This window comes from Thamnophis elegans, chromosome 15 (genome assembly GCF_009769535.1).
Source record: "Thamnophis elegans isolate rThaEle1 chromosome 15, rThaEle1.pri, whole genome shotgun sequence".
NCBI classification, from domain to species: Eukaryota; Metazoa; Chordata; class Lepidosauria; order Squamata; family Colubridae; genus Thamnophis; species Thamnophis elegans.
This window is the reverse complement of record NC_045555.1, coordinates 38,542,172-38,566,720: the sequence shown is the minus strand read 5'-3', so window position 1 is coordinate 38,566,720 and position 24,549 is coordinate 38,542,172. Positions and strand designations below refer to the sequence as shown.

At 42.0% G+C, this 24,549-nt stretch overlaps 1 protein-coding gene across 3 annotated transcripts in view; it reads left to right on the top strand.

Moving 5' to 3' along the window:
* P4HA1 (prolyl 4-hydroxylase subunit alpha 1) overlaps nt 1-24,549 on the top strand; it is a 60,974-nt gene that overhangs the window by 14,356 nt on the left and 22,069 nt on the right. For 2 of the 3 annotated variants that reach the window (XM_032231936.1, XM_032231934.1), the window contains exons 4-9: nt 886-1,037; nt 6,345-6,482; nt 10,608-10,850; nt 12,099-12,307; nt 15,018-15,194; nt 20,404-20,474. In XM_032231936.1, coding sequence (XP_032087827.1) covers nt 886-1,037; nt 6,345-6,482; nt 10,608-10,850; nt 12,099-12,307; nt 15,018-15,194; nt 20,404-20,474 — 990 coding nt within the window. Of the gene's footprint in view, nt 1-885; nt 1,038-6,344; nt 6,483-10,607; nt 10,851-12,098; nt 12,308-15,017; nt 15,195-18,445; nt 18,517-20,403; nt 20,475-24,549 lie in introns of all 3 variants that reach the window. The other variant, XM_032231935.1, reaches the window with a different exon arrangement.

Genomic DNA, 24,549 nt, shown 5'->3' with positions numbered 1-24,549 from the left:
CCAGCCAAAATGAAAAAAAAAAACCTGGTATGCTAATTAATTCATGGCTGTTTTGTGATTAAAAATAGGAAGAGGAAGCTGTATTCCATATGTTCGCTGCCTTAGTTATAGTTGTAGTTATAGCTTATTGGTCTTGTATGCCGCCCACTCCCGAAGTACTCCGGGCGGCTTACAATAAAAAGGGGAAGGGGATAAATAGACATAACAACAATTTAAAATACACAACATTCATAGTTACCGTGGGGCTCAATACTTCAACAGTCTCCTGGCCTGCCGGAGCAGCCAGGAGTTAGTGGCTTAGCAGAAGGCCGGGAGAGTAGTAAGGGTCCGGATCTCCACGGGGAGCTTGTTCCAGAGGGCCGGAGCTGCAACAGAGAAGGCTCTCCACCGGGGAGTCGCCAGCCGACATTGGCCGGCCGATGGAATCCGGAGAAGGCCTAGTCTGTGCGATCTGATCGGTCTTTGGGAGGTAATTGGCAGGAGGCGGTCTCTCAGGTACCCAGGTCCGATGCCATGTAGGGCTTTATAAGTAACGACTAGCACCTTGAAGCGAGTCCGGAGACTAATGGGTAGCCAGTGCACCTCACGGAGGATAAGTGTAACGTGGGTGTACCTGGGTGCACCCACAATTGCTCGCGCGGCTGCTGAAGTCTTCGAACACTCTTCAAGGGCAGCCCCATGTAGAGCGTGTTACAGTAACGAGTTCTTTGTGCACATTTTAAAGGTTGGATAATCGATACAGAGTAAAGAATATTAATTTTATTTAAGAGCCAACTCAAAAATGTATGCCTCACGATTATGTATGTGTCTTTGTGTGTAAGCGTTCATGTTATTCAGAGCGTTGGCTTAACAATCTTACTAAAGCTTTTTATATCCTGTGCTTAGGTGGGCTGAGAGGTTGGATAAGTTGACAGATACTGCGACCAAAGACCCGGAGGGATTTTTGGGACACCCGGTGAATGCGTTCAAGTTGATGAAACGATTGAACACTGAGTGGAATGAGCTTGAGAATTTGGTCTTGAAGGACATGTCTGCTGGTAGGGCTCTTGAAATCCTTCGAAGCAATTAATCATTAACTACACTGAGTAGCCAAGGAAGTCTAGATTTCAATTCATGCCTTAGGGGGAGAAATTCACTGGGAGAAGTCTCAAGTATGCTTAACTATAAAAACTAATTTGGCATTAGATCTTCCAATCTAAGCAGCGCAACTATTTCTTTATATGTTGCTTAAATGCCAAGGTAATGGATACTTCTGACTGGAAGTGACTAGAGCAGTGTTTCTCAACCTTAGCAACTTGAAGATGTCCGGACTTCAACTCCCAGAATTCCCCAGCCAGCTGGGGAATTCTGGGAGTTGAAGTCCGGACATCTTCAAGTTGCCAAGGTTGAGAAACACTGGACTAGAGGATGTAACTATAAATAAATTTAGAACACACCAAGGCAGTGTTTACTAATTGGATCTGAATGGAAGTCTCTCTCTCTCCCTGAGTTTAGTTGTTATTCTTCAAAATAACATAATAATTATAACATAAAATAGCATATTTTTCAGAGTATAAGACGCACCTCCCCCCCCAAAAAGAGGGTGAAAATCTGGATGTGTCTTATACACTGAATACAGCATTTTTTGCCTCCTGAAACCCTGCCCCCTTCATCAAAATGGCTGTGCATAGCCTTTAGGAGCCTTGCAGAGTGTTCCTGGGGGCTGGGGAGGGTAGAAATGAGTGAAAAACAGGCTGTTTTTGTTCAATTTCGCCCTCCCCAGCCCCCATGAGCACTCTATAAGTCTCCTAAAGGCTATGCATGCCTTTTTTTGGGGGGGGGACAAAAAACAGGCCATTTTTTGCTCGTTTTTGTCCCCCCCCCGAGCACTCTACAAGCCTCCTAAAGGCTATTCATGCCCCCCCTTTTTTAAGAAAAAAAAACAAGCCCATTTTTGCAAAAAACGGGTTGTTTTTGAGACGTCTGCAGCGTCCAAAAACTTTTTTTAAAAATTTGCCACTTCAAAACCTTGGTTTTATACTCCAGTGCGTATTATGCTCCGAAAAATACAGTAATTAAATTCTGATAAAGAAAGTGTAAAACTAATGGAAGAGACTATTTGTAGCTCAGGGTTGAACTGTGGGGTTTTTGATGCTCTCCGAGCTTGGCTATTTCCGTGCAGATGTTTCTTTGCCAAACTAGATAACATCATCAGTGCTAGAAGGGAATGGGGTTTGGTCTCATTTTATATACTAGTGGCTTGCTCGGTTGGCCAGTGCTGGTGGGAAAAGTATAAAACTGCTTTCTTTTTGAGAAATCTGGTTCCCAAACGATCCCATTATTTCACCCGGAAAAAGATTGATTTATGTATGTAAGCACTGATGTACTGTACTGTACAGTAGGGGCCAAGATTGAGGAAACCTTTTGGAAAAAGTACGGTATTTTGGAGGTTTGATGGCTAATAACACCATTTTATTTGTAGTACCACCATAACATTATATATCAATGGAAATATCATTTAATCAAGAATGCAATGCAATAACCTTTATGAAGGATTTGCTATTAGAATAGCAGTTATAAAGAAGAAAAGTGAAACATGTAGAAAAAACAAGATATACAAAAAATTACCACCATATCAGTTAATACTTAGTTGGGTAACCTTTAGCATGAATTCTATTAACTGGATTTAATTGCTGGCTACATTTGGCTATAACCTTTCATAGAATACAGATAATTGAACAAACTTTGGTGCATTACATTCTTGATTAAATTATCTTTTCATATATATATGAAACCCCTGGTATGCCCAAATATGGGAGGAAGGTCACACTTCCACTCTCTGTCATTAGGCTCGTCACAAGAGACCATCCAGACAGAAACCCAATATTTTTTACTGTTGCCTTTTTGTTACATTTGTTATATTTGTGCTGATAAATAAATAAAGGGAGACTAGTATAGATCTATTTCAAGCTATTTAGCTCTCATCAGCTAGCCACACCCTTGCTGGGAATCGAACCTGTGCTCTATTGCCTCTTAGGCAGATGTGTTAACCATTGAGCTACAGAGCTCGACTCCTTATCAGCCAGGCCAGGGTGAAAGGTATATATTGTGATGAGCCGAAGGACAGAGAGTGGAAGTGTGACCTTCCTCCCATATTTGGGCATACCAGGGGTTGTGACTTTAAATATATACTCACAAGAGACCATCCAGACAGAAACCCAATATTTTTACTGTTGCCTTTGTTACATTTGTGTTGTATTTGTGCCTGTATTTATCAGCACAAATACAACACACACACACACAAAGTGGTGTTATTAGCCATCCAACCTCAAAAATACACTTTTCCCCAAAAGGTTTCCACAATTTTGGCCACTACTGTATGTAGAGTACACACTGTTATGTACTTTGTATATTTTCAGAAGTGACTTGTTTGAGCCAAATGTAGTTTCTGGGGCTCAAGCCATAGTTCTGAACATTACATTTTTGGAAATACAAAAACTATCTTGGATTCATTAGTCCCTTTTGGGGAATACACGGGATATTCCAGTTTGCTTTGGAACCCATGTTTTTGTATATATTTGATTATAGTTATATGTTTAGTAATCTAATGTTTTAGGCAAAGTCCCATAATTAAATAAATATTTAAATTTAAGGCAGCAAATGTAAACAACAATGTTATGAACAGCCCAAAGTATAGATAATAGCTTATATAATCTTGGGAGGTGGGGAACAGAATGGCTTTAGATTTGTTTAAAAGAAATCGTTCTAAATTCTTGTAAAAACCTCCCCTTCCCCAGGGAGGAAAAAGAACTCATAAAATTTTCTTTTCTTTTCCAAATTAAGGGAAATTGTGTTTCTTTATATGTATTTATTAAAGATAGAAGCCAGAAATTCCAGTGAAAGCAAAGGTGGCTTGTAAGGTTACATAAAATATACAAGGATATCTAAACCATACCGTTTTCTGAGAATCATGAAATAGTCTGTTCTTTTTTTCCTGACTTGGTCTTCTAATTCTTCAAGAATTGCTTCTTAAAAACTGCGGAAACAGCCCCACAAGAGAATCACATTGATATGGGGGGAAGCTTTTTTTTTCTTTTTAGGAGCTTATGAAAGAGAGATTCAACCTAAAATTAAGCAGAAATTTCATATCAGTGAGAAGAATGAACAATTAATCAATGGAACACCTTGCCTCCAATAGTTGTGGGGGTTTCATCACTGGAGCTTTTCAAGAAAAGACTGGACAGCCACCGAGCAGTGATGGCTACCCTTTTTGTTGTTGAATGCTGAAAGAATGCACAATAGCGTGAAGCGCACCTGCACCAATAATGCAACGTGTGCATGACCCCCATGTGTGCGCACATCCCTATATGTGGCCCGCCCCCTGTGGGTGCGCATGTAACCCCACCCTTGAGCTCCCTGCCACCCCCGTGCATGCACCCTGCCCGTTTTTGCCTTCCAGGTTGGTGCAGGAGGCTTTGGGCCTGTAAGGCTGGCTGCGCCAAGCTGGAAGCCAAAACACGCCATGGGGGGGTGGGGCATGTGCGCCCGCTTGCACCCTGTTTTGTGCCTGGAAGGCCTCCTGCACCAACCTAGAAGCCAAAACAGGGCATGAGGTTGCTGCGCGAAGCCCCAAAATGCAATGCGAACACCCACACCCACACATGCCGAGGTGATGCAGTGGTTAGGGTGCAGTACTGAAGGCCACTACAGCTGACTGTTATCTGCAGTTCAGCGGTTCTAATCTCACCGGCTCAAGGTTGACTCAGCCTTCCATCCTTCCGGGATGGGTGAAATGAGGACCCAGACTGTGGGGGCGATATGCTGACTCTGTAAACCGCTTAGAGAGGGCTGAAAGCCCTATGAAGCGGTATATAAGTCTAACTGCTATTGCTACATGCACCCTGACCCTCCCTCTGCATACGCAGCAGAGACCCAAAGACCAGCTGACCAGTGGGAGGCATGTACGCATGCATGATGGAGCTGGGCTGGGGCAATGGCTAGCGTGCCCGGAGAGAGGGCTCTGCATGCCACCTGTGACACGCGTGCCATAGATTCTCCATCATGGCTATAGGGGTTAGACTAGAAGATCTCCAATGTCCCTTCCAACTCTGTCATTCTGTTCTGTCGTTGAAACAATCAATTTTACACATCCATATAAATTTATAATACTCTTGTGTATTCCAGTAATAGTCAAAGAAATGGTTACCGAACCGTAACAATACTTTTAAGCCTTATCGCAGTTATGTAAAGTACGCATTTCACCCGTAACCTATTTTGCTTACAAGCTGAATATCATTTCCATTATCAAAAAGAAGGCGATGTGTAACAAGAAGGCTGCAGACGTTCACATTATCCCCTCCCCCCTTTTCAAAAAAAAAATCTGGGACTGGATCCAGGTTTAGTCATCCCTAAAGCATCCGTGAGCCAGTCATCAGTCTGGAAGCAGCTGAGAGGAGGAAGAGGAGGATAAATTATGAGCAAAGATGGGGAGAAAAAGGCAGGCGGGTGAGAGATCGGTTTGGAATTGTGATCCATGCATAGGAGCTGAGAGTATTATAATGCAATTCTTGCGGCAGTTTTGAAGGGCTGATAGGAAAAAAAATGCCACGTGACCTGATGTTGTGCCCCTGTAGAGAAGGGACTATTGAAACTACAGCTCAAGTCCTACTATACTCTATCTTCTATAAAGATTCACACACCCACTTTGTAACATCTCACCTGATAAAATACCCCGGAAAAAAATGGATCTCTTCTATTTACAATACTGTGGTCAGGTGAGTCTGATGTAGTTTTTTAGATTAGATTAATAAGAGTTGGAAGGGACCTTGTAGGTCATCTAGTCCAATCCCCCACCCAAGCAGGAGATCCTACACCATTTCTGACGAATGGCAGTTCAATCTCTTCTTGAAAGCCTCCAGTGATGAAGCTCCCACAACTTTTTAAGGCAAGCTGTTCCATTGGTTGATTGTTCTCGCTGTCAGAAAATTTGTCCTTATTTCTAGGTTGAATCTCTCCTTGGTCAGTTTCCATCCATTATTCCTTATCTGGCCTTCAGGTGCTTTGGAAAATAGCTTGACCCCCCCTCCTCTCTGTGGCAGCTCCTCACATATTGGAAGACTGCTATCATGTCTCCCCTGGTTCTTCTCTTCACTAGATTAGCCATGCCCAGTTTCTGCAACCGTTCTTCGTATGTTTTAGCCTCCACTCCCCTAATCATCACTGTTCTACTGTATGCAAGATTAGGCCGACTCTTAAATGCCCATTAATAATCCACCACTAATCATATAATTTGTCTGGTTTTTTTAATCGTTATTTTAAATGCTTTTATTTAATGCTTTTTAAACCCTTTTAAAAATTATTTTTAGGGTTTATATCCAACATGACGGTTCAACGGCTGGTTTTCCCCGATGATGAAGATCAGACTGGGGCTGGCAAAGCTCTCTTGCGACTGCAGGATACATATAAGTTGGATACTGACACGATCTCAAGGGGAAATCTTCCAGGTATGTAAGATACCAGCATGCTAAAGAAGCAAAATGCTTCCCTAATGTTTTCTTTCAGAGGGACACAGCACATTTATATGTGACTGGATGGATACCCGTGCTTGGCAACAAAACTATGTGATCAGGCAATGCAGGAGAAATTTGGTTCACAATTTGTTGACTCAGTGGTGGTCGATGATTAAAACACATAAGGGAATAACTCTCCCGCTGCCTTGAGTCCGGAAGCAGTTCCATGGGTGAAAGGCATAGACATTTTGGTGAGGTACTGACATTTAGTACTGTAAGGAGCCCCAGATCCAGAGGTGGGTTCCTACCAGTTCGCACCTATTCGGTAGAACCGGTTCGTCAAATCTACTGAACCGGTTAGAAGAGGTTCCACCAGTGGACCCGGAAAGCAGGCCACACCTACAGAAGAAGTTCAATTTTTTTTTGGAACCCACCACTGGTCCTTGGATACAATTATTCTATACTATCATGCTCATATTTATAAAACTCAGTCCCTCTGTGGAAGGTAAGGATGACTACTGCGTTTGTGGTGCAATCAGAACATTGCGTGTGTTGAAGTTGTTTTAACGCAAACCAAAGATGCCTTTTAAAAAAGAAGTTTACATCATATTCTTATGCATGCCAGTGCTGTCTGTGAGGTCATTTAAGGTGGTTCTGACAAGTGTCGTCAGCATCTTCATATCCGGTCACATGGGCGGCAAGCCACTCCCATCCAGTCACATGGGCGGCAAGCCACTCCCACAAAGGAGGCCACACCCACGGAGTAGGTTCGAACAATTTTTGAAACCCACCACTGCCCAGACCGCTCCTGAGTGAAGGAGTGGAACGTCTGCCAGTTTGAACTGAAACATATAAAAGCCAAGTACCACTCACTGGTCACAAAATCTCCAGAACTGTAAATCCTATAAACTTGAAATGTGGCATGTATGTTCCTCTTGGCTTCTAGGTGATGGAATGAGAAACAACTGGCAGTTGGAACAGAGTTCTTTTCAGGTGGGAAGGGGGAAGAGTACTCCTTAGCATCAGAGGGTGTTAATATAAGGCAACTGGCAGTTGGAACAGAGTTCTTTTCAGGTGGGGAGGGGGAGTAGAACTCCTTAGCATCAGAGTGTGTTAATTACTGTATAAGAAATACTAATGATCTGATGGTCATTTTGAAAAATCCTTTTTTAGCATGCACCTAGAAGCCAAGAGGAACATACATATGCCAAATTTCAAGTTTATAGGATTTACAGTTCTGGAGATTTCGTGATGAGTGAGTGGTACTTGGCTTTTATATGTACGTATAGATTAAAAGCTATAGGGAAGATCAAAACAAGTCTCATAGCTTATTCTCCTTCTCTTCTTCTAAGATGTTCTGATTTTAAATACACTTTTCTCTCTGTGTGTTTTGCAAACTGATCACTGCAGTAAAAGTAGAAAGAAGAAGAGAAGAAAGGAATAATAATAATAATAAAGAAAATATACAATTATGCCTTCTCCATTTAAAAAAAATCAGTTTTACTTAGAAACAATAATGACAGGTTCCCTTCAGGCAGTTTTCACGTGTGGGACCAAAGGATCTCCCGTGTGAACTTATTCTATAACTAAGAAAAACTCTGGGCATCAAAATGTATAAAAACTAAAATACATTTGGGTTAATGTCATAGCTATCCTTGATTATTATTTTTTAGTATTAGTTATTTCTGGTTAGTCTCTTGTGATACAAAAGTTTTTGTTCTGTGCATCTTTGGTTCTTTTTTTTAACTTTAGTCTTGCTGCTGTCAATAACTAAAGCTGAGATGGGAATTCCATTGTATATTACTCTCTTTTTCAGAGCAGCGTATAGTGTAAATACATCTCTGTGAATTTGTCATTTTAAAAGATTGAATCTCTTAAAGGTTTTTATTTCAAGATTTCTTATTTCTTGGCATACTTTTTGCTTTAAAAAAATATCATTTTTGAAAAAAAGGCTTAGGATAGTGACGGCTAACCTCTTCGGTACTGAGTTCCAAAACGTGTACACGCTGGAGCACCAGAACCCGGAAGAGAGTAGCTGGACAGTGGGCAGCTGCTCTTCCGGGTTCCGTCGTGCACATTCACGATGGACAGTACGTCCGATGTGCATGTGCACCGGCCAGCTGTTCTCTTCTGGGTTCAGCAGGCTCACGTGAAGACCATCCGGAAGAGCAGCTGACAATAGCGTGCATCTCACAGAGAAGGCGCTGCATAGCACAGGTTGGCCATCACGGGCTTAGGATCATTATATTGGGAGCGGGGAAGGTGATTGAAACTAACAGAGGGTTACCATATGTGATGGACGTGAACAGTTGCGAAAAAGTATTGGGAAAAAATAAAAGATTGGCTAGAGGAGATTACTACACATCAAATTGCATTAAAACCCGAATTATTTTTGTTAGGGATTATAAAAGGAAATTATGAAAAAAAAATACTAGATACTTAATTTTACACATCGTTACGGCAGCGAGAATTACATTCGCACAAAACTGGAAAAATAAAACAAAACTGTGCCCATCGGAATAATGGCAAAACAGCTTCTATTCTTTCCTTGGAGTCTAAATGGTTGAAATAATTATGTACCAGCAGAAGAAAATGTAATTAAAAAATATTGGAATGTGCAGAGATGGATAAGCTCATGAAAGAATTAAAAGAGAAAGGCGAATCTGAATACTACTCCGTATGGGATTTATTGTACAATTGGCTAGAGGAAAGGAGGGGAAAAGCAGGAAAGGCAAAAAAGAAAGGAAGGAAGATCAACAAAACAATAGACAACTACAAAACTGGAAAAGGATTAAAAGATTGAAATATGAGATAGACTATAGCAAATAAATATTACAACAAAATTACGTAAATTTAGTAAAATCTGTTACACATAGAATATATAAAATATTACATATAGAATGAAAAAAATGTATGAAATCATGTAAATGCACAAATATATAAAGTCATAGTTATAAAAGATTTACTATATTATATATTATACAAAATGACATAAATGTAGTAAAAACTGCTATAGATAGAACATACAGAATATTATATATAGAATGAAAAAAGTGTATGAAATAATGTAAACGCACAAATATATGAAGTCATAGTTATAAAAGATTTATTGGTATAGATAAAACAGACACAACAGATAGGTAAAAAATATAATGTGTTGCAAAGATGTGAAGTTTGTACAAACAAAATAATATTTATTTAAAAAGAAACTAACAGGGGAAAACACACACATTGAGTTGTGTTGGTCAGGATTATGCTCCCACCAAATCTATGACATTTAGGATCAAGTGCACTTAACAATCATGTTACTAACATAACAACTGCAGTGATTCACTTAATAGCTGTGGCACAAAAGCTCATAAAATGGGGCAAAATTCACTTAACAAATGTTTCACTTCCCAACAAATACTTTGGGCTCAATTGTGGTTGTAAGTCGAGAACTACCTATACTATAGGATATCCAGCTTAGTACAATCATTTCAAAATGAAAAAAAAAATTCAATAGAGAAATTGTGTCAATTTTTTTGACTTTCAATTTCCAAACATGTAAAGGTAAAGGCTTCCCTTGCACATATGTGCTAGTGGTTCCTGACTCTAGGGGGCGGTGCTCATCTCCGTTTCAAAGCCGAGGAGCTAGCGCTGTCCAGAGACATCTCTGTGGTCATGTTGCCAGTTGTTACAGATAACACTGTTATCTTCCCACCAAAGATGATCCCTATTTTTCTACTTGCATTTTTACATGCTTTTGAACTGCTAGGTTGGCAGAAGCTGCGACAAATAATGGGAGATCACTGGGGATTCGAACCGCCAAACTGCCGACCTTTCTGATTGAGAAGCTCCGCCTTTTAGCCACTGAACCACCTTATCCCACAAATATTTTGGTTACTTTAATATAATTTAGATGTGCTTCGTAAGTAACTACATAAATATACTTTTTGACATTTTGTTTGTTTCATTTGAGAATACACTTAAATAACTCTAGTAGTCTATCTAGTTTTATCAGCAAGGATGTAAGAATTAAACAATGCGCTGCGGGGGGGGAACCGTAAATACAACCCCCCCCCCCCCCACAATTTCAAGGGGTTTTTAACAGCTGTTGCTGGTTCTTTTCCCCACTAGGAGTGAAACATAAGGTATTTTTAACTGCCGAAGATTGTTTTGAGTTGGGAAAGATTGCCTATACTGAAGCAGACTACTACCATACTGAATTGTGGATGGAGCAAGCTCTGAAACAGTTGGATGAGGGAGAAGTTTCTTCTGTGATCAGCAAAGTCTCTGTTCTAGATTATTTGAGCTATGCTATATACCAGCAGGGCGACTTGGACCAAGCAATGATGCTTACCAAACGGTTACTTGAATTGGGTAGGTTAATCTTTCTTCTATTCGGCCTGTTTGCACTGCTTTAGCTATTTTTCCTCCCTCGGACATTTTCCACTTGGATGTACAGGCTTTTCAAACTAATTAATGCAGTGGAGTGAAAGACAGAATTCTGCTGGGAATCCCAGTAACTACAAATGTGTTTAGGAAGCATTAACCCCCGCCCCCCCCCGCCCCCAATCACTTTACATGCCATTTGCTTCTGTGATTTGGATATTTATATATGAAGATAGAGATACATTCCAGCTGACACAAGTGGATTAGATGCTGACGTATACAGATTTCATCGGACCTTAACGACAACTGAACTCAAACCAAAGGACAACATCTCTTAAAAATAGCAATAGCAGTTAGCAATAGCAGTTAGACTTATATGAATTTTATTATTTATATGCCGCCCTTCTCCGGGAGGACTCAGAGCGGCGAACAATTCAAAAAGGGGGGAAAAAAGGGGGAACATAAAACGAATACAAATAATTAAAATACGCAAGGGTCACACAATCATACAAGTCGAGAGGGGAGGGAACTCATCACCCCCAGGCCTGCTGGCACAGCCAGGTTTTGATGGCTTTCCAGAAGGCCTGGAAAGAGGTGAGGGTCCGAATCTCCGCGGGGAGTTCATTCCAAAGGGCCGGAGCTGCTACAGAGAAGGCCCTCCCCCGGGTGGTAGCCAGATGACATTGGCTGGTAGACGGAACCCGGATGAGGCCAACCCTGTACGATCTAACGGGTCTATGGGAGGTAATTGGCAGCAGGCGGTCTCTCAAGTACCCAGGTCCAATACCATGAAGGGCTTTATAAGTTACGACTAGCACTTTGAAGCGTATCCGGAGACCGATTGGTAGCCAGTGCAGCTCGCGGAGGATAGGTGTAACGTGGGTGTACCGAGGTGCACCCACTATCGCTCGCGTGGCTGCATTCTGGACGAGTTGTAGTCTCCGAATACTCTTCAAAGGCTGCCCCATGTAGAGCGCTTCATAGGGCTTTCAGCCCTCTCTAAGCGGTTTACAGAGTCAGCATATCGCCCTCACAGTCTGGGTCCTCATTTCACCCACCTCGGAAGGATGGAAGGCTGAGTCAACCTTGAGCCGGTGAGATTAGAACCGCTGAACTGCAGATAACAGTTCAGCTGAAGTGGCCTGCAGTACTGCACCCTAACCACTGCGCCACCTCGGCTCTTAGCTCCCCCCCCTCCCATGGAGTTAACCAGTCCTCTACCTGCTTTTCCAACAGATCCCGAGCATCAGAGAGCAAATGGAAATTTGAAATACTTTGAATACATCATGATTAAGGAAAAAGAAAAAGAAGCCAATGGGTCTTTGGCCAACACAGACGGGCAGGCTGGGAAAAAAGTGAAGACTCAGAAAAGAGGGCCCCTCAAAGATTATCTGCCCGAGAGGCAGAAATATGAACAATTATGCCGTGGTGAAGGTCTGAAAATGGTACGTTCTCCCTTTTCCCGTGTTTCCCTGAAAATAAGGTAAAAGTTCCCCTTGCACGTATTCTGAAGAATAAACAGCTGACAAATACAGGAGCTTTCATATTCCTTCACTCAATTTTCCAGCAGTGGGGTTGCCATTCAGTCCCATTCATTTTAGCATGACTGATGGAAGAGGTTCCCTGGGCAATAACATTGACTTAAGGTAAAGGCTCACACATATGTGCTAGTCGTTCCTGACTCTAGGGCAGTGTTTCTCAACCTTGGCAACTTGAAGATGTCCGGACTTCAACTCCCAGAATTCCCCAGCCAGCGAATGCTGGCTGGGGAATTCTGGGAGTTGAAGTCCGGACATCTTCAAGTTGCCAAGGTTGAGAAACACTGCTCTAGCGGGAGATGCTCATCTCCGTTTCAAAGCCGAAGAGCCAGTGCTGTCCGAAGACGTCTCAGTGGTCATGTGGCTAGCATGAGTAAATGCCAAAGGCGCACAGAATGGTGTTACCTTCCCACCAAAGGGGGTCCCTATTTTTCTACTTGCATTTTTACATGCTTTCAAACTGCTAGGTTGGCAGAAGCTGGGACAAGTAATGGGTGCTCACCCCCCATGTGGAGTTAGGGATTTGAACCCAAACTGCCAACCTTTTTGATCAGCAAGCTTAGCGTCTTAGCCACTGAGCCACCGCATCCCTTAAAATGAAAATAAGACCTACCCCAAAAATAAACCCTAGCCTGTTTTTTTTTTTTTTTTTTGCATGCTCCTAATATAACGGGTATCAAACTGGCGGGTTGGATGCATCATGCGCAGGCCATGCCCACCCCAAGTCCACAAAGGGAAAAAACATTGATACATCATGTGATGGCAACGTGACGCCGTAAGTTTGACACCCGTAAGCCTGTTTCAAAAATAAGGTCTAGTTACGGTTGTCATCAGTGGGATGTGGCCAGCACTGGAGGCGGCGAGGGCATGAGGGCAGATGGTGTTCAGCCACATCCTGTGCAGCACAGGTGAGTTGATTACCTGTCCAAGCAGCAGGCAGAGGCAGGGGGTGGAATGTGATCTAGACAGTTCCACCACAAAACCGCGAAGCCCTTATCCGCGCCGACATAAGTGCGAAGGGCAAATCCGTGCCGTCCGAAGCACTAAGGAAAAATGCGACCCTACCACGATGACATAACCGCGGAGGGCAAATCCGCGCCTTCCAAAGCACTCAGCACCCTAAACCTAACCCTAAATCTAACCCTAACGTAACCCTAAACCTAACCCTAAAGCAAACCCCTAAACCTAATCCTAACCCTTACCTTAATTTAAATCGGCTTTCTGCCGCCGCGCTGTTTTAAAGCGCCCTTCTGTCGCCGCGCTGTTGTCGCGGCGGTGATGACGCACGGTGATGACGTCGCGGCTGTAGCGACGCGGTTTTATCACCGCTATTTTGACGAGCGCGGTTTTGTCGTGCCACGGATCTAGACATGCGCTGCGCGGGCCACAAACTGAGAGATGTGAAGATGATCTTCCCGCAGCTGCCCACCCACCCTATCCCACCGTCTCCAGGGACAATCACTCTGATATTGTATTTCCTCCAAAATAAGCCCTAATGCTTATTTTGGAAATCCTCCCCCCAAAAGACCAGGTCTTATTTTTGGGGAAACGTGGGTATGTCTATTGAGATTCTCAATCATGCAGGTGATAGTTGTTCTAAAGGTGCCTTTTTAAAAGGATCTTTTAGCACTTCCAAGAAAGTTCCATACCCTTTTGCACTATTCAGGTGACCCTGTGTGCACAGATAAGCCTCCAAGTCGCCTCAACGACACTCGGATAATGACCAGATGTCTGCAGTGAAAATAAATCCTTCTATTCCCCACCATTCGATTAGAACTGAAGAAGCTTCTGGGATGAGAAACAAAACATCTTGAAGGAGAAAACAAAGAAAGTCCGTCCAGTTGCCTTTAAAAAAATGCACTTTTGGCTTCTCCCTTGTATGGATTTGGATTTGGATTTTATTACATTTATATGCCGCCCTTTTCCCCGAAGGGGACTCAGGGTGGCTCACAATTCAAATCAGGGAAGGGGGGTACAAACAGGAAATAAAAAAGACGAAACATAACAATACATAATTTAAAAACACACAACAGTCATACCATTCGAGGCGGGGGGCAACAGATCTTTAGCCCCAGGCCTGTCGGAACAGCCAGGTTTTAAGGGCTTTGCGGAAGGCCTGGAGGGTGGTGAGGGTTCGAATCTCCACAGGGAGCTCGTTCCAGAGGGTCGGAGCAGCCACAGAGAAGGCTCTCCTCCGGGTAGTCGCCAGTCGGCATTGGCCGGCGGATGGAATTCGGAGGAGGCCTAATCTGTGGGATCTAATCGGTCTATTGGAGGTAATTGGCAGCAGGCGGTCTCTCAAGTACCCAGGTCCAATACCATGAAGGGCTTTATAAGTGACGACTAGCGCCTTGAAGCGTATCCGAAGACCAATAGGCAGCCAGTGCAGCTCGCGGAGGATAGGTGTTACGTGGGTGAACCGAGGTGCACCCACGATCGCTCGCGCGGCTGCATTTTGGACAAGCTGAAGTCTCCGAATGCTCTTCAAGGGCTGCCCCACGTAGAGCACGTTGCAGTAGTCCAGTCTAGAGGTCACAATACCAACATTACAGAATATTTGTGGATGTCAAATAATGCATTGAGGTACTAATGCTTGCCCTTTATTTCAACCATTTAGACTCCAAGGAAAGAAAAGAAGCTGTTTTGCCGTTATTCCGATGGGCACAGAAACCCGTATTACATCCTGGGACCTGTCAAACAAGAAGATGAGTGGGATCGCCCTCGGATTGTCCGCTTTCTTGACATTATCTCTGACGAAGAAATAGTAAAAGTCAAAGAGCTTTCAAAACCAAGGGTAAAGAATCTTAAATTGTCCACAATCTTTTGAACAAGGCCACCAATGATCCTCACCCTGATACTTGCTTCCTGATTGCTGCTTTCTTGGGCCTTGCTAAATAGCCTCTTGCAGTCTTAATGGCATCTGCATTTTATTTCTGAAGTAGCAAAGGAGCGTTTGCTTATCTGGTTGGGCCCAAGCAGAACAGATTGACAAATAGTTCTGATCTTTGAAACCATTGTTGCTTATCCAACGATTATGTCGAATAAAATGTAGGCATGCCCTGTTTTGGGAGCTTGTTTTAAAAATAGTAATGAAAAGCTTAAGAATTCTTTAAGGCAGGCGAACTGACAAATAGTACCATTCGTACTATTTTTTAATAGTACGAATGGTACTTTATTTTTTTTTAACACTTTGTCTTTGTCAAGACAAATTCTAATAGTAGATTCAGCTATAATTCTAATGACAGATAATTACCGTGTTTTTCAGATTATAAGACACACCTGACTATAAGGCGAACCTAAATTTTAGACGAGGAAAACAATTTTTAAAAGGGTTTTGCCCTTTGCACGCCTCATTTTTGGCCCCCTTTTTCAGCCCTTTTCCAGCCTTTTTTCTACCCATTTTTTAAACATCTTTGACCTGTTTAGGGGCTTTTTGGTCCGTTTTGGGGGCTTTTTTCGTATGTTTTGAGGCTTTTTTGTCCCATCTTTGAGGCCTTTGTTGGCCCATTTTTGAGGCTTTTTTCGGCCCGTTTTTTCAGTCCATTTCTTTTGGAAAAACAGGCCAAAAAAGCCTCAAAAATGGGCCAAGAAAAGCCGAAAAAACAGGGCGAAAAAGCCTCAAAAACAGGCCAACCCCCCCCCCCAAAACGAGCCAAGAAAAGCCTCAAAAAAAGCTTTAGAAATGGGCATAAAGGCCTCCAAAACAGGCCAAAAAAAGACCTGAAAAAGGGTCATGCGGAGGCCAAAAAATGGCCAGCAGATGTGCGGGGCTTTGGCAATATTTGGTTTATAAGACACAGCCATTTTCACCCCCCTTTTGGGAGACAAAAAAGTGTGTCTTATAGTCCGAAAAATATGGTATCTACTTGATTCTTTCTGTATAGTAGTGTATAGTCTTATTTCTGTAGGATTAAATCATGCAGCAAGTTACTAGAACAGTGTTTCTCAACCTTGGCGACTTTAAGTCCCGTGGACTTCAACTCCCAGAATCCCCCCAGCCAGCAGAGCTGGCTGGGGGAATTCTGGGAGTTCAAGTCCACGGGACTTAAAGTCGCCAAGGTTGAGAAACGCTGTACTAGAATGTTATGTCCAATTGGTCCATTCTGTATCAAGGCATTTTTTTTAAAAAAGAGAGAGATTCTGATTTAGTAAAAGTTTAAGGGAGCTTGGATTTATAGTTCTTAATTGAAAAGTTGAGATTAAAGTTTTTCTGCTTATCACCTTTTATCAAATAGGAATTCTTTTATAACTAAATCCCAAAATTGTCTTTCTTCAGCAATCAACTTCTGGTGTTTCTCTTTCTTTGTTCAGGCCACTACATGTAGTCCTCAACTTACAACCATTTGTTTGGTGACGGTTCAAAGTTATAACGGTACCGATAAAATGACTTAGGACTGTTTTTCACACTTAAGACGACGTTGTGGCGTCCCCATAGTTGCACGATCAAAATTTGGACACTTGGCAATTCGCTCATATTTATGACAATTGCAGTGTCCTGAGGTGATATGAACCTTCTAACAAGCAAAGTCGAATGGGGAAATCAGATTCACTTAACAACCGTATTAGGTAACAACAGTGGCAGGAAAGGTTGTAAAATGGGACAAAATTCACTTAAGAAATATCTTGCTTGGCAACAGAAATTTTTGGCTCAATTGTGGTCGTAAGTCAAGGACTGCCAGTTTTGTGCCTGTGCTGGCTTGGGCAATGCCACTCTGAGGATTCAAAGTGCTTTAATCTGTGCTGACCAAGGCTTCCCCAAAAAGCACAAAGCAGATTTCTGGTCCCCAAAAAACCCTTTTTTATTAAATGAATGTGAATTCCACCCATTCACATTCAGAAAAGGCCTGGTAAACAGTCTTTCGATGGTGAATTTATCACCACAGACCTTATCTAGTTTGGAAAGCTGCCATGTAAATATTTTCCAGACGCAGTGTTGTGCCAGGAAAGACTTGGCACAGAGTCTCTGAGTTACACGGACAGATCTTCACACCTGAAACTGTCCTCCTGTGGCTTTACTCCCAAGTCGACCCCGATTTCTGAGCTGTTCTTTTATTCTGGCAGCTCTGCGCATGTGCACACTGGGAACAGGCTCCAACTGTTCTTCTGCCTCACTGCTGTCTAGCTCCGAAGGCAGCTGAGAGCTGCCAAACGGCCTTGGCCCCATCTCTGCCTCCGACGCAGAGCCCTCCTCTGAGTTTGCCCCAGCCTCCAGGACTGGCCTATGTTCCTCCCCAACCTCCTCGCTGTCTGAATCTGCTGTCAGCTCTGCTGGCCGCTGGCAGGCCACTTTTCCCAATAATCCCTACTTTTTATTTTTTGGTCATCAGGAAGGTAAGTAATGTGTAGGGTGCTTACATGCACTCTTAACACTTTCCCAGTTCAGAATGATAGTATAATGCTTGCAGCTTGCAAAGATTTCATTTCATTTTCATTTTAATTTATTTGTATGCCGCCCTTTTCCCTAAAGGGACTCAGGGCGGCTCACAACTCAAAGGGAGGGAGAAACAAACAAAGTTACAAAAAACATAAAACCATACATAGTTAAAAAAGCACAACAATCATACCATTCGAAGTGGGGGAGCGAGTCTTTAGCCCCAGGCCTGTCGGAACAGCCAAGTTTTAAGGGCTATGCGGAAGGCCTGGAGGATGGTGAGGGTACGAATCTCCACGGGGAGTTCGTTCCAGAGGGTCGGAGCAGCCACAGAGAAGGCCCTCCTCCGGGTAGTCGCCAGTCGACACTGGCCGGCTGATGGAATTCGGAGGAGGCCTAGTAAGAAGCCTAGATTGATTTCTAACCCTATATTCAAAAATATAGCATTGGTTTGGCAAAAAATACATTCAGTATTATGCTTAAATATTATTATTTTTGACATTCTTAAATTGTTTTGTGTTCCACATTTCTTGTACGGTGGTGGCGGTGTTTGTTCCTTAATGGAAAAGAACCCTACGGAAATTGGGGTTCCTCCCCCGGATTCTGAATGGTCAGATAAATGTGATGCAATGTGTACATTGTAATGCGACTGTTCTGATTGGTTCGCTTCACAGCTGAGGCGAGCCACCATTTCAAACCCCGTAACGGGAGTCTTGGAGACTGCACATTACAGAATTAGCAAAAGGTAAGACTTTACATGCCATACCTTCCGTCTTTGTGACGAGAACTTTTGTGTAGAAGAGTGACCAGGAAAAAAAAAAAACTTGGTTTAAAACTTTTCTGGTCATTTGTGCTATTCACAGAGATGTTAACACTTTGTTACTGCTGAGTTTCTCAGATGTTTCTTGTAACCAGAAGTTTTGTCCCTCTTTGCTTATTTAAAGTATGTTTTGATATTGGATCCTTAGTGTAAATTGACAAAGAGATTTCATGTTGCTTTCTGCCTTGTGGTTTGAAAGTTTCCCCCTCAAAATCCAGCTGCTTCTTGTTTTGGAATTCTATTTTTCATGATGATGTGGGTATGCGGGATTATTTATTTAGCAATATGCAAATTTTTTGCTTCCTATATACAAAAACCAAGCTTGTCTTGATAAGGCTACAAATTGATTCTTTATATTGAAATATGCACTGTTTCTATATGCAATACTAATACGCCCTATGGTTAATTTCTGCTTGGTTTTATTGGAGCCACATATGCTATTAAGTGGAGTTTAAAATAGTTTTAGTTACGTTTGAGTCTCAAAGAACCCTATTTGCTTTCATGACTTCCTCTTAATTCTACTTCTGTTTATTAATTGTTCCTTATCTGACTGTAAAGGGACGTGGTGGCTCAGTGGCTAAGATGCTGAGCTTGTTGATCAGAAAGGCCGGCGGTTCGAATCCCTAGCGCCATGTAATGAAGTGAGCTCCCGTTACTTATCCCAGCTTTTGCCAACCTAGCAGTTCAAAAGCACGTAAAAACGCAAGTGAAAAAATAGGGACCACCTATCTTTGGTGGGAAGGTATCAGTGTTCCGTGCGCCTTCGGCGTTTAGTCATGCCGGCCACATGACCACGGAGACGTCTTCGGAGAGCACTGGTTCTTCGGCTTTGAAACAGAGATGAGCACCACCTCCTCTTAGAGCAGTGTTTCTCAACCTTGGCGACTTTAAGTCCCGTGGACTTCAACTCCCAGAATTCCCCAGCCAACTGGCTGGGGAATTCTGGGAGTTGAAGTCCAGACATCTTCAAGTGGCCAAGGTTGAGAAACACTGTCCTAGAGTCAACTAGCACATATGTGCGAGGGGAACCTTTCTCTGACTGCAGAAAATGGGGAGTCCCCACATGTTTATACACACTTTGAATAATTTTAAAAACTTAAAATAATTGGATCTCACTCCTGTGTGGAACTCCAACATGTCTCTTTTACTGGGAATTTCCAATTTCTCTGGCTAAAATCCAGCTCTCGTAGTGGTTCCTATCTGACATTGTTGTAGAGGCGAAACATGTTGTGCTGTGTTCAGAAACTTTTTTTTTATTTTGTTAATTTATTCCTTTTATTTATTTCACTTTAATGCATCCCCTGCTTTTTTAAACCCCCCCCCCCACTTTTTTCTTCGTGGCAAATGCAACATTTACAAATATTTACAGTGCGTTCCTATAAATGCAGCAGTCTGTCAATTGTTGGAACGCCCTAACTTTGATAAAGTTTAAGCATGTAACCCATCAATACATTTTTTTTTTCAAAGAAAGAATAACTGGAAGCAGTAGAAGGGATGAAGAGCCCTTTTAATTTCTGGGTTCCTGAGAAATTTCTCTGTGAAACTCGGCAGATACAAGTGGCTTGCATAAGCTTTCCATTTGGGGAAGAAAAAGTGAAAGGACAACCTAACCAAATTTGATTAAACCAAATGAATGAAATTGAGACCAAGAAATATAGCGGATACGGCAATCCTTTAAGCGTTCCTGCTGATCTGAGCATTGCATTCTCTCTTGACCAATCAGAACCCTCCCAATTACCTGTGGCTTGGCCCAGACGCTTGCTTCTAAAGTAAGCTCTTGTCCTTTCTCTTTTTTTATTTATTTTTTTGTAGCTGACCCGAGCTACTGTGCATGACCCTCAGACCGGGAAACTGACCACAGCACATTACAGAGTCTCTAAGAGGTAAGAGGAGATGGGTACATCTGAACCTACTACAGGGTGTATCTCCATCGGCAGTTGGTGTCAAAGGATGGGACTGGGGTTCCTTTGCCTGATTAGTAGATGCAGCCTTAGAACACATTCTAGAGCCGAGGTGGCGCAGTGGTTAAATGCAGCACTGCAGGCTACTTCAGCTGACTGCAGTTCTGCAGTTCGGCTGTTCAAATCTCACTGGCTCAGGGTTGACTCAGCCTTCCATCCTTCCGAGGTGGTAAAATGAGGACCCAGATTGTTGTTGGGGGCAATATGCTGACTCTGTAAACCGCTTAGAGAGGGCTGAAAGCCCTATGAAGTGGTATATAAGTCTAACTGCTATTGCTATTGCTACATTGCTAAGTTTGGAATGTTTTTTAAAAAGGATACTTTTAGATGTGCGTGCTAACCCAAATTAAGTTGTCGAAGCATGTCCTTCACTCTCTTTCATTGAAATCAGGGAAGCTTTAGCGCTTTTTAAGCCAGTTGGTGCATTCTGTGTACTACTATTCTGCATGATCCTAATAATACTAGCACGTTGCATTATTTCATCTTAAAAACAATCTGTGTGAATTTCCTAACCTGGGGCCTGTACTAGAGAGGCTGCAGTACGTTCTACCATCTGTTTGCTTTTTCCCATGGTGTCTCAATATCTATTTTAATTTTAAGACTCCTTAAGACGCGCATAACAAGCAGGAAGCCGCGTGTGATAATGATAGCTTGAAATTCCTAGTTCAGCACCTATTTTTAAATCGAGAATGCACATAATATATTGTATGTACTCCTCAGCTGCCCTTTAAAAAATACAGTCGCAGAATATTTGCAAGAAAGTATTTTTAATAAGCCCCTGAGTGTGGAGCATGATTTTTTTTACTGTTAAGTTTCAGTGTGGATTTTCTTTGTCCTTTTGTGAAATACTACATACATTGGGGAAACTTACACCTATATCGCCATGATGTAAAAAAGATGTTGAGACTCTTGAAAAAAATGTAGAGAAGAGCAACAAAGATGATTAGGGGACCAGAAGCTAAAACATATAAAGATCAGTTGCTGAAATTGGGTATGTCTAGTTTGATGAAAAGAAGGACATGGGGTGACATGATAGCAGTGTTCCAATATCTCAGGGGTTGCCATAAAGAAGAGGGAGTCAAACTATTCTCCAAAGCACCTGGGGGCAGGACAAGAAGTAATGGGTGGAAACTAATCAAGGACAGAAGCAACCTAGAAATAAGGAGAAATTTCCTGACAGCTAGAACAATTAATCAGTGGAACAACTTGCCTCCAAAAGTTGTGAATGCTCCAATACTGGAAGATTTAAGATGAGATTGGATAACCATTTGCCTGAAATGCTATAGGCTTTCCTGGCTAAGCAGAGGGTTGGGCTGGAAGACCTCCAAGGTCCCTTCCAACTATTCTATTCTTTTCTCTTCTGAAAGCTAAAATTTTCCAAAGCAGACACTGCATTGGCAAAACTAACAAGGATGTCAGAACAATTCCTTGGTTTGTTTTTTTTTTTTTAAAAAGCATCCACAAGGACAGTGGTACCCAACTTTTCCAGCTTGTGGGGTGAGGGAAGGGTGTGTGAGTGGCGAGCAGAGGGTGCTTGTACATGAAGCTCTATTCATGCAAATGGAGCTGTGAGTGCACACACCCCCTGATTGTGCAAGTGGAGCTTCGAGCGCGCGCGCTTACCCATCTCTCTTACGGCCCGGTTTCAAGGCCTGGTACTAGGAATCAAAATAACTCTGCCTTGTATTTTAAAGAGAAGGACCATTTTCTCTGCCCAGACATTCCAGTAACTTTTTCCTCCTTAACACTTTCCATATTACGGTATGCCCTTTTCAATGACAGGACTACTGTTCATTCTGAAATATGTGGCGGGCAGATTGTATAAACTGGCCCAGGATTTTGAGCCAAGCCAAGTGCTGTATTAAAATAATTTGGCCAGTCTAGCCCTACCCTCTGCGAGATGCTATTAAGCATGTGTAACTTCTAAGAATCCACTTCTCTGTCGAAATTCTTAACTTCTCTTTAAGTAAAACTTTTTTTTCACAAGAGAGAATTGTGGAATCTTGAAAAAATTAAAAATTAACATTGATTAGTGCAGTGAGAGAGAACGGTGTACATGTCTGATGAATGAGTTCATTTGAAATAGTAATAACTTCAGAAACATATTTGTTTATTTTTTTATAAAATCTATTGCCCACCTATCTTATCTTATCACAGTAACTCTGGGCATCTTACAATCATTATCTATCTATCTGTCTGTCTGTCTGTCCGTCCGTCCGTCCGTCCATCCATCCATCCATCTATCATCTACCTACCTACTACCTACCTACCTACCTACCTACCTACCTACCTACCTACCTACCTACCTACCTACCTACCTATCTATCTATCTATCTATCTATCTATCTATCTGTCTGTCTGCATTAAAACATAAATAAATTAAAACCAACCATGAAAATCTAATTCCATGCAGGGGCAGAGTGGGGGAAGGTACGATCTGTTGTTAATCAACCACCTCCACTGTTGTAACCATTTACATTGGCCTTTGAATTTAAAACTTTTTAGTTGTACTATTCATATTCATAACACCACAATAGTCTTTAGCTAGCATTACTTTTTGAAGCGATGCAACCAATACAAATAATTTTACCTTGGAATAATTTGGACTAAAATGAAATGTGTTGAGATTTCAAGTTCCCTGAAGAAGAAATGGATATAAAATTGATGAAATAAAGTCAAAATAAGACAGGCATTTAAGATTAAACTGTAAGATTCAGTACTGTAAAACAAAGAGTACATTTTACAATAACAATAAGATGGGAAGGAAGGTGACATTTACTACCACAGAGAAGCAATGCAATAAATTGATGTATTTACTAATTCTTTGCTTGCTTTTTAGCCAAAAAATATTTAAGTTGGCTTGCAAGAGAACCTCATAATTTATGAATTAATGTAGGTCAAAGCCGTACTGAGTAATTGGAGCCAATAATCTAGTAGGAGGGGGGGGGGGGCTTCCTTTTTAAGAAGCGTAATCAAGAATGTGTTGAAACACATCCAGATATTCACTGATGGAAACAGGATTGAAATCAGAACTGCTTCCAAATGCACATAGGGATAGCTAATGAATAGATTTAACACTTGCAATTAAAGAAAAGATAGACTCTGATTATTATAGTATATGGGAGTTATTTTAGCAATGGTTAGAGAATAAATCCGAACATTAGAAATGGAAGCAGAGAAGTGAATAGGGAAATTGTATTAATAAAGTTAAATAAGTTAAGAGGATTGTTATAATAGTATGTTATGTATTAGTATTAACTTAAGAATAGGTAAAATAATGAATATGGCTGTAAATTTAATTGTTATTGCACAAAATATTTGTACCCAGACAACAGACTGTTTAATGAAAGATGGTATGTTTGTATTAAAATAAAATAAAAAGCACTATTTAAAAAACAAGCACACACAGGGAGCATGTAAAGGGTTCATATGGGATAAATCACCTCTTGGTGAGTTGAGTGGCAAACAAAAAAAACCAAAACACTTTAAGACGGATGTCAAATTTCGTGGCATGACAAAACCGCGCTCCACTAAAGCGCGCCCGATTAAACCGCGTCGCTGACGTCATCAGCAGGGCGACAACAGCGACCGCGGAGAAAAAAGGGCGCTTTAAATAGCGCTTTGAAAGCAAGCCGATTCAAGTTAAAGTAAGGGTCAGGGTTAGGTTTAGGGTTAGGTTAAGGGTTAGGGTTAGGTTAAGGGTTAGGATTAGGTTTAGGGTTAGGTTAAGGGTTAGGATTAGGTTTAGCGTTAGGTTAAGGGTTAGGTTTAGGGTTAGGTTAAGGGTTAGGTTTAGGGTTAGGTTTAGGATTAGGTTTAGGGGGGTTAGGTTTAGGGGTTAATTTTAGCTTTAGCGTTTACAGCATGCTTTTTTCGTTGCGCTGTGATGACGTCAGCTACGCGGTTTCATTGAGCGCGCTTTAGTCGAACGCGGTTTGTTGGTGGAACCGTCAAATTTGTGGCGTCACATTGTCGTCACGTGACGTATCACGACTTT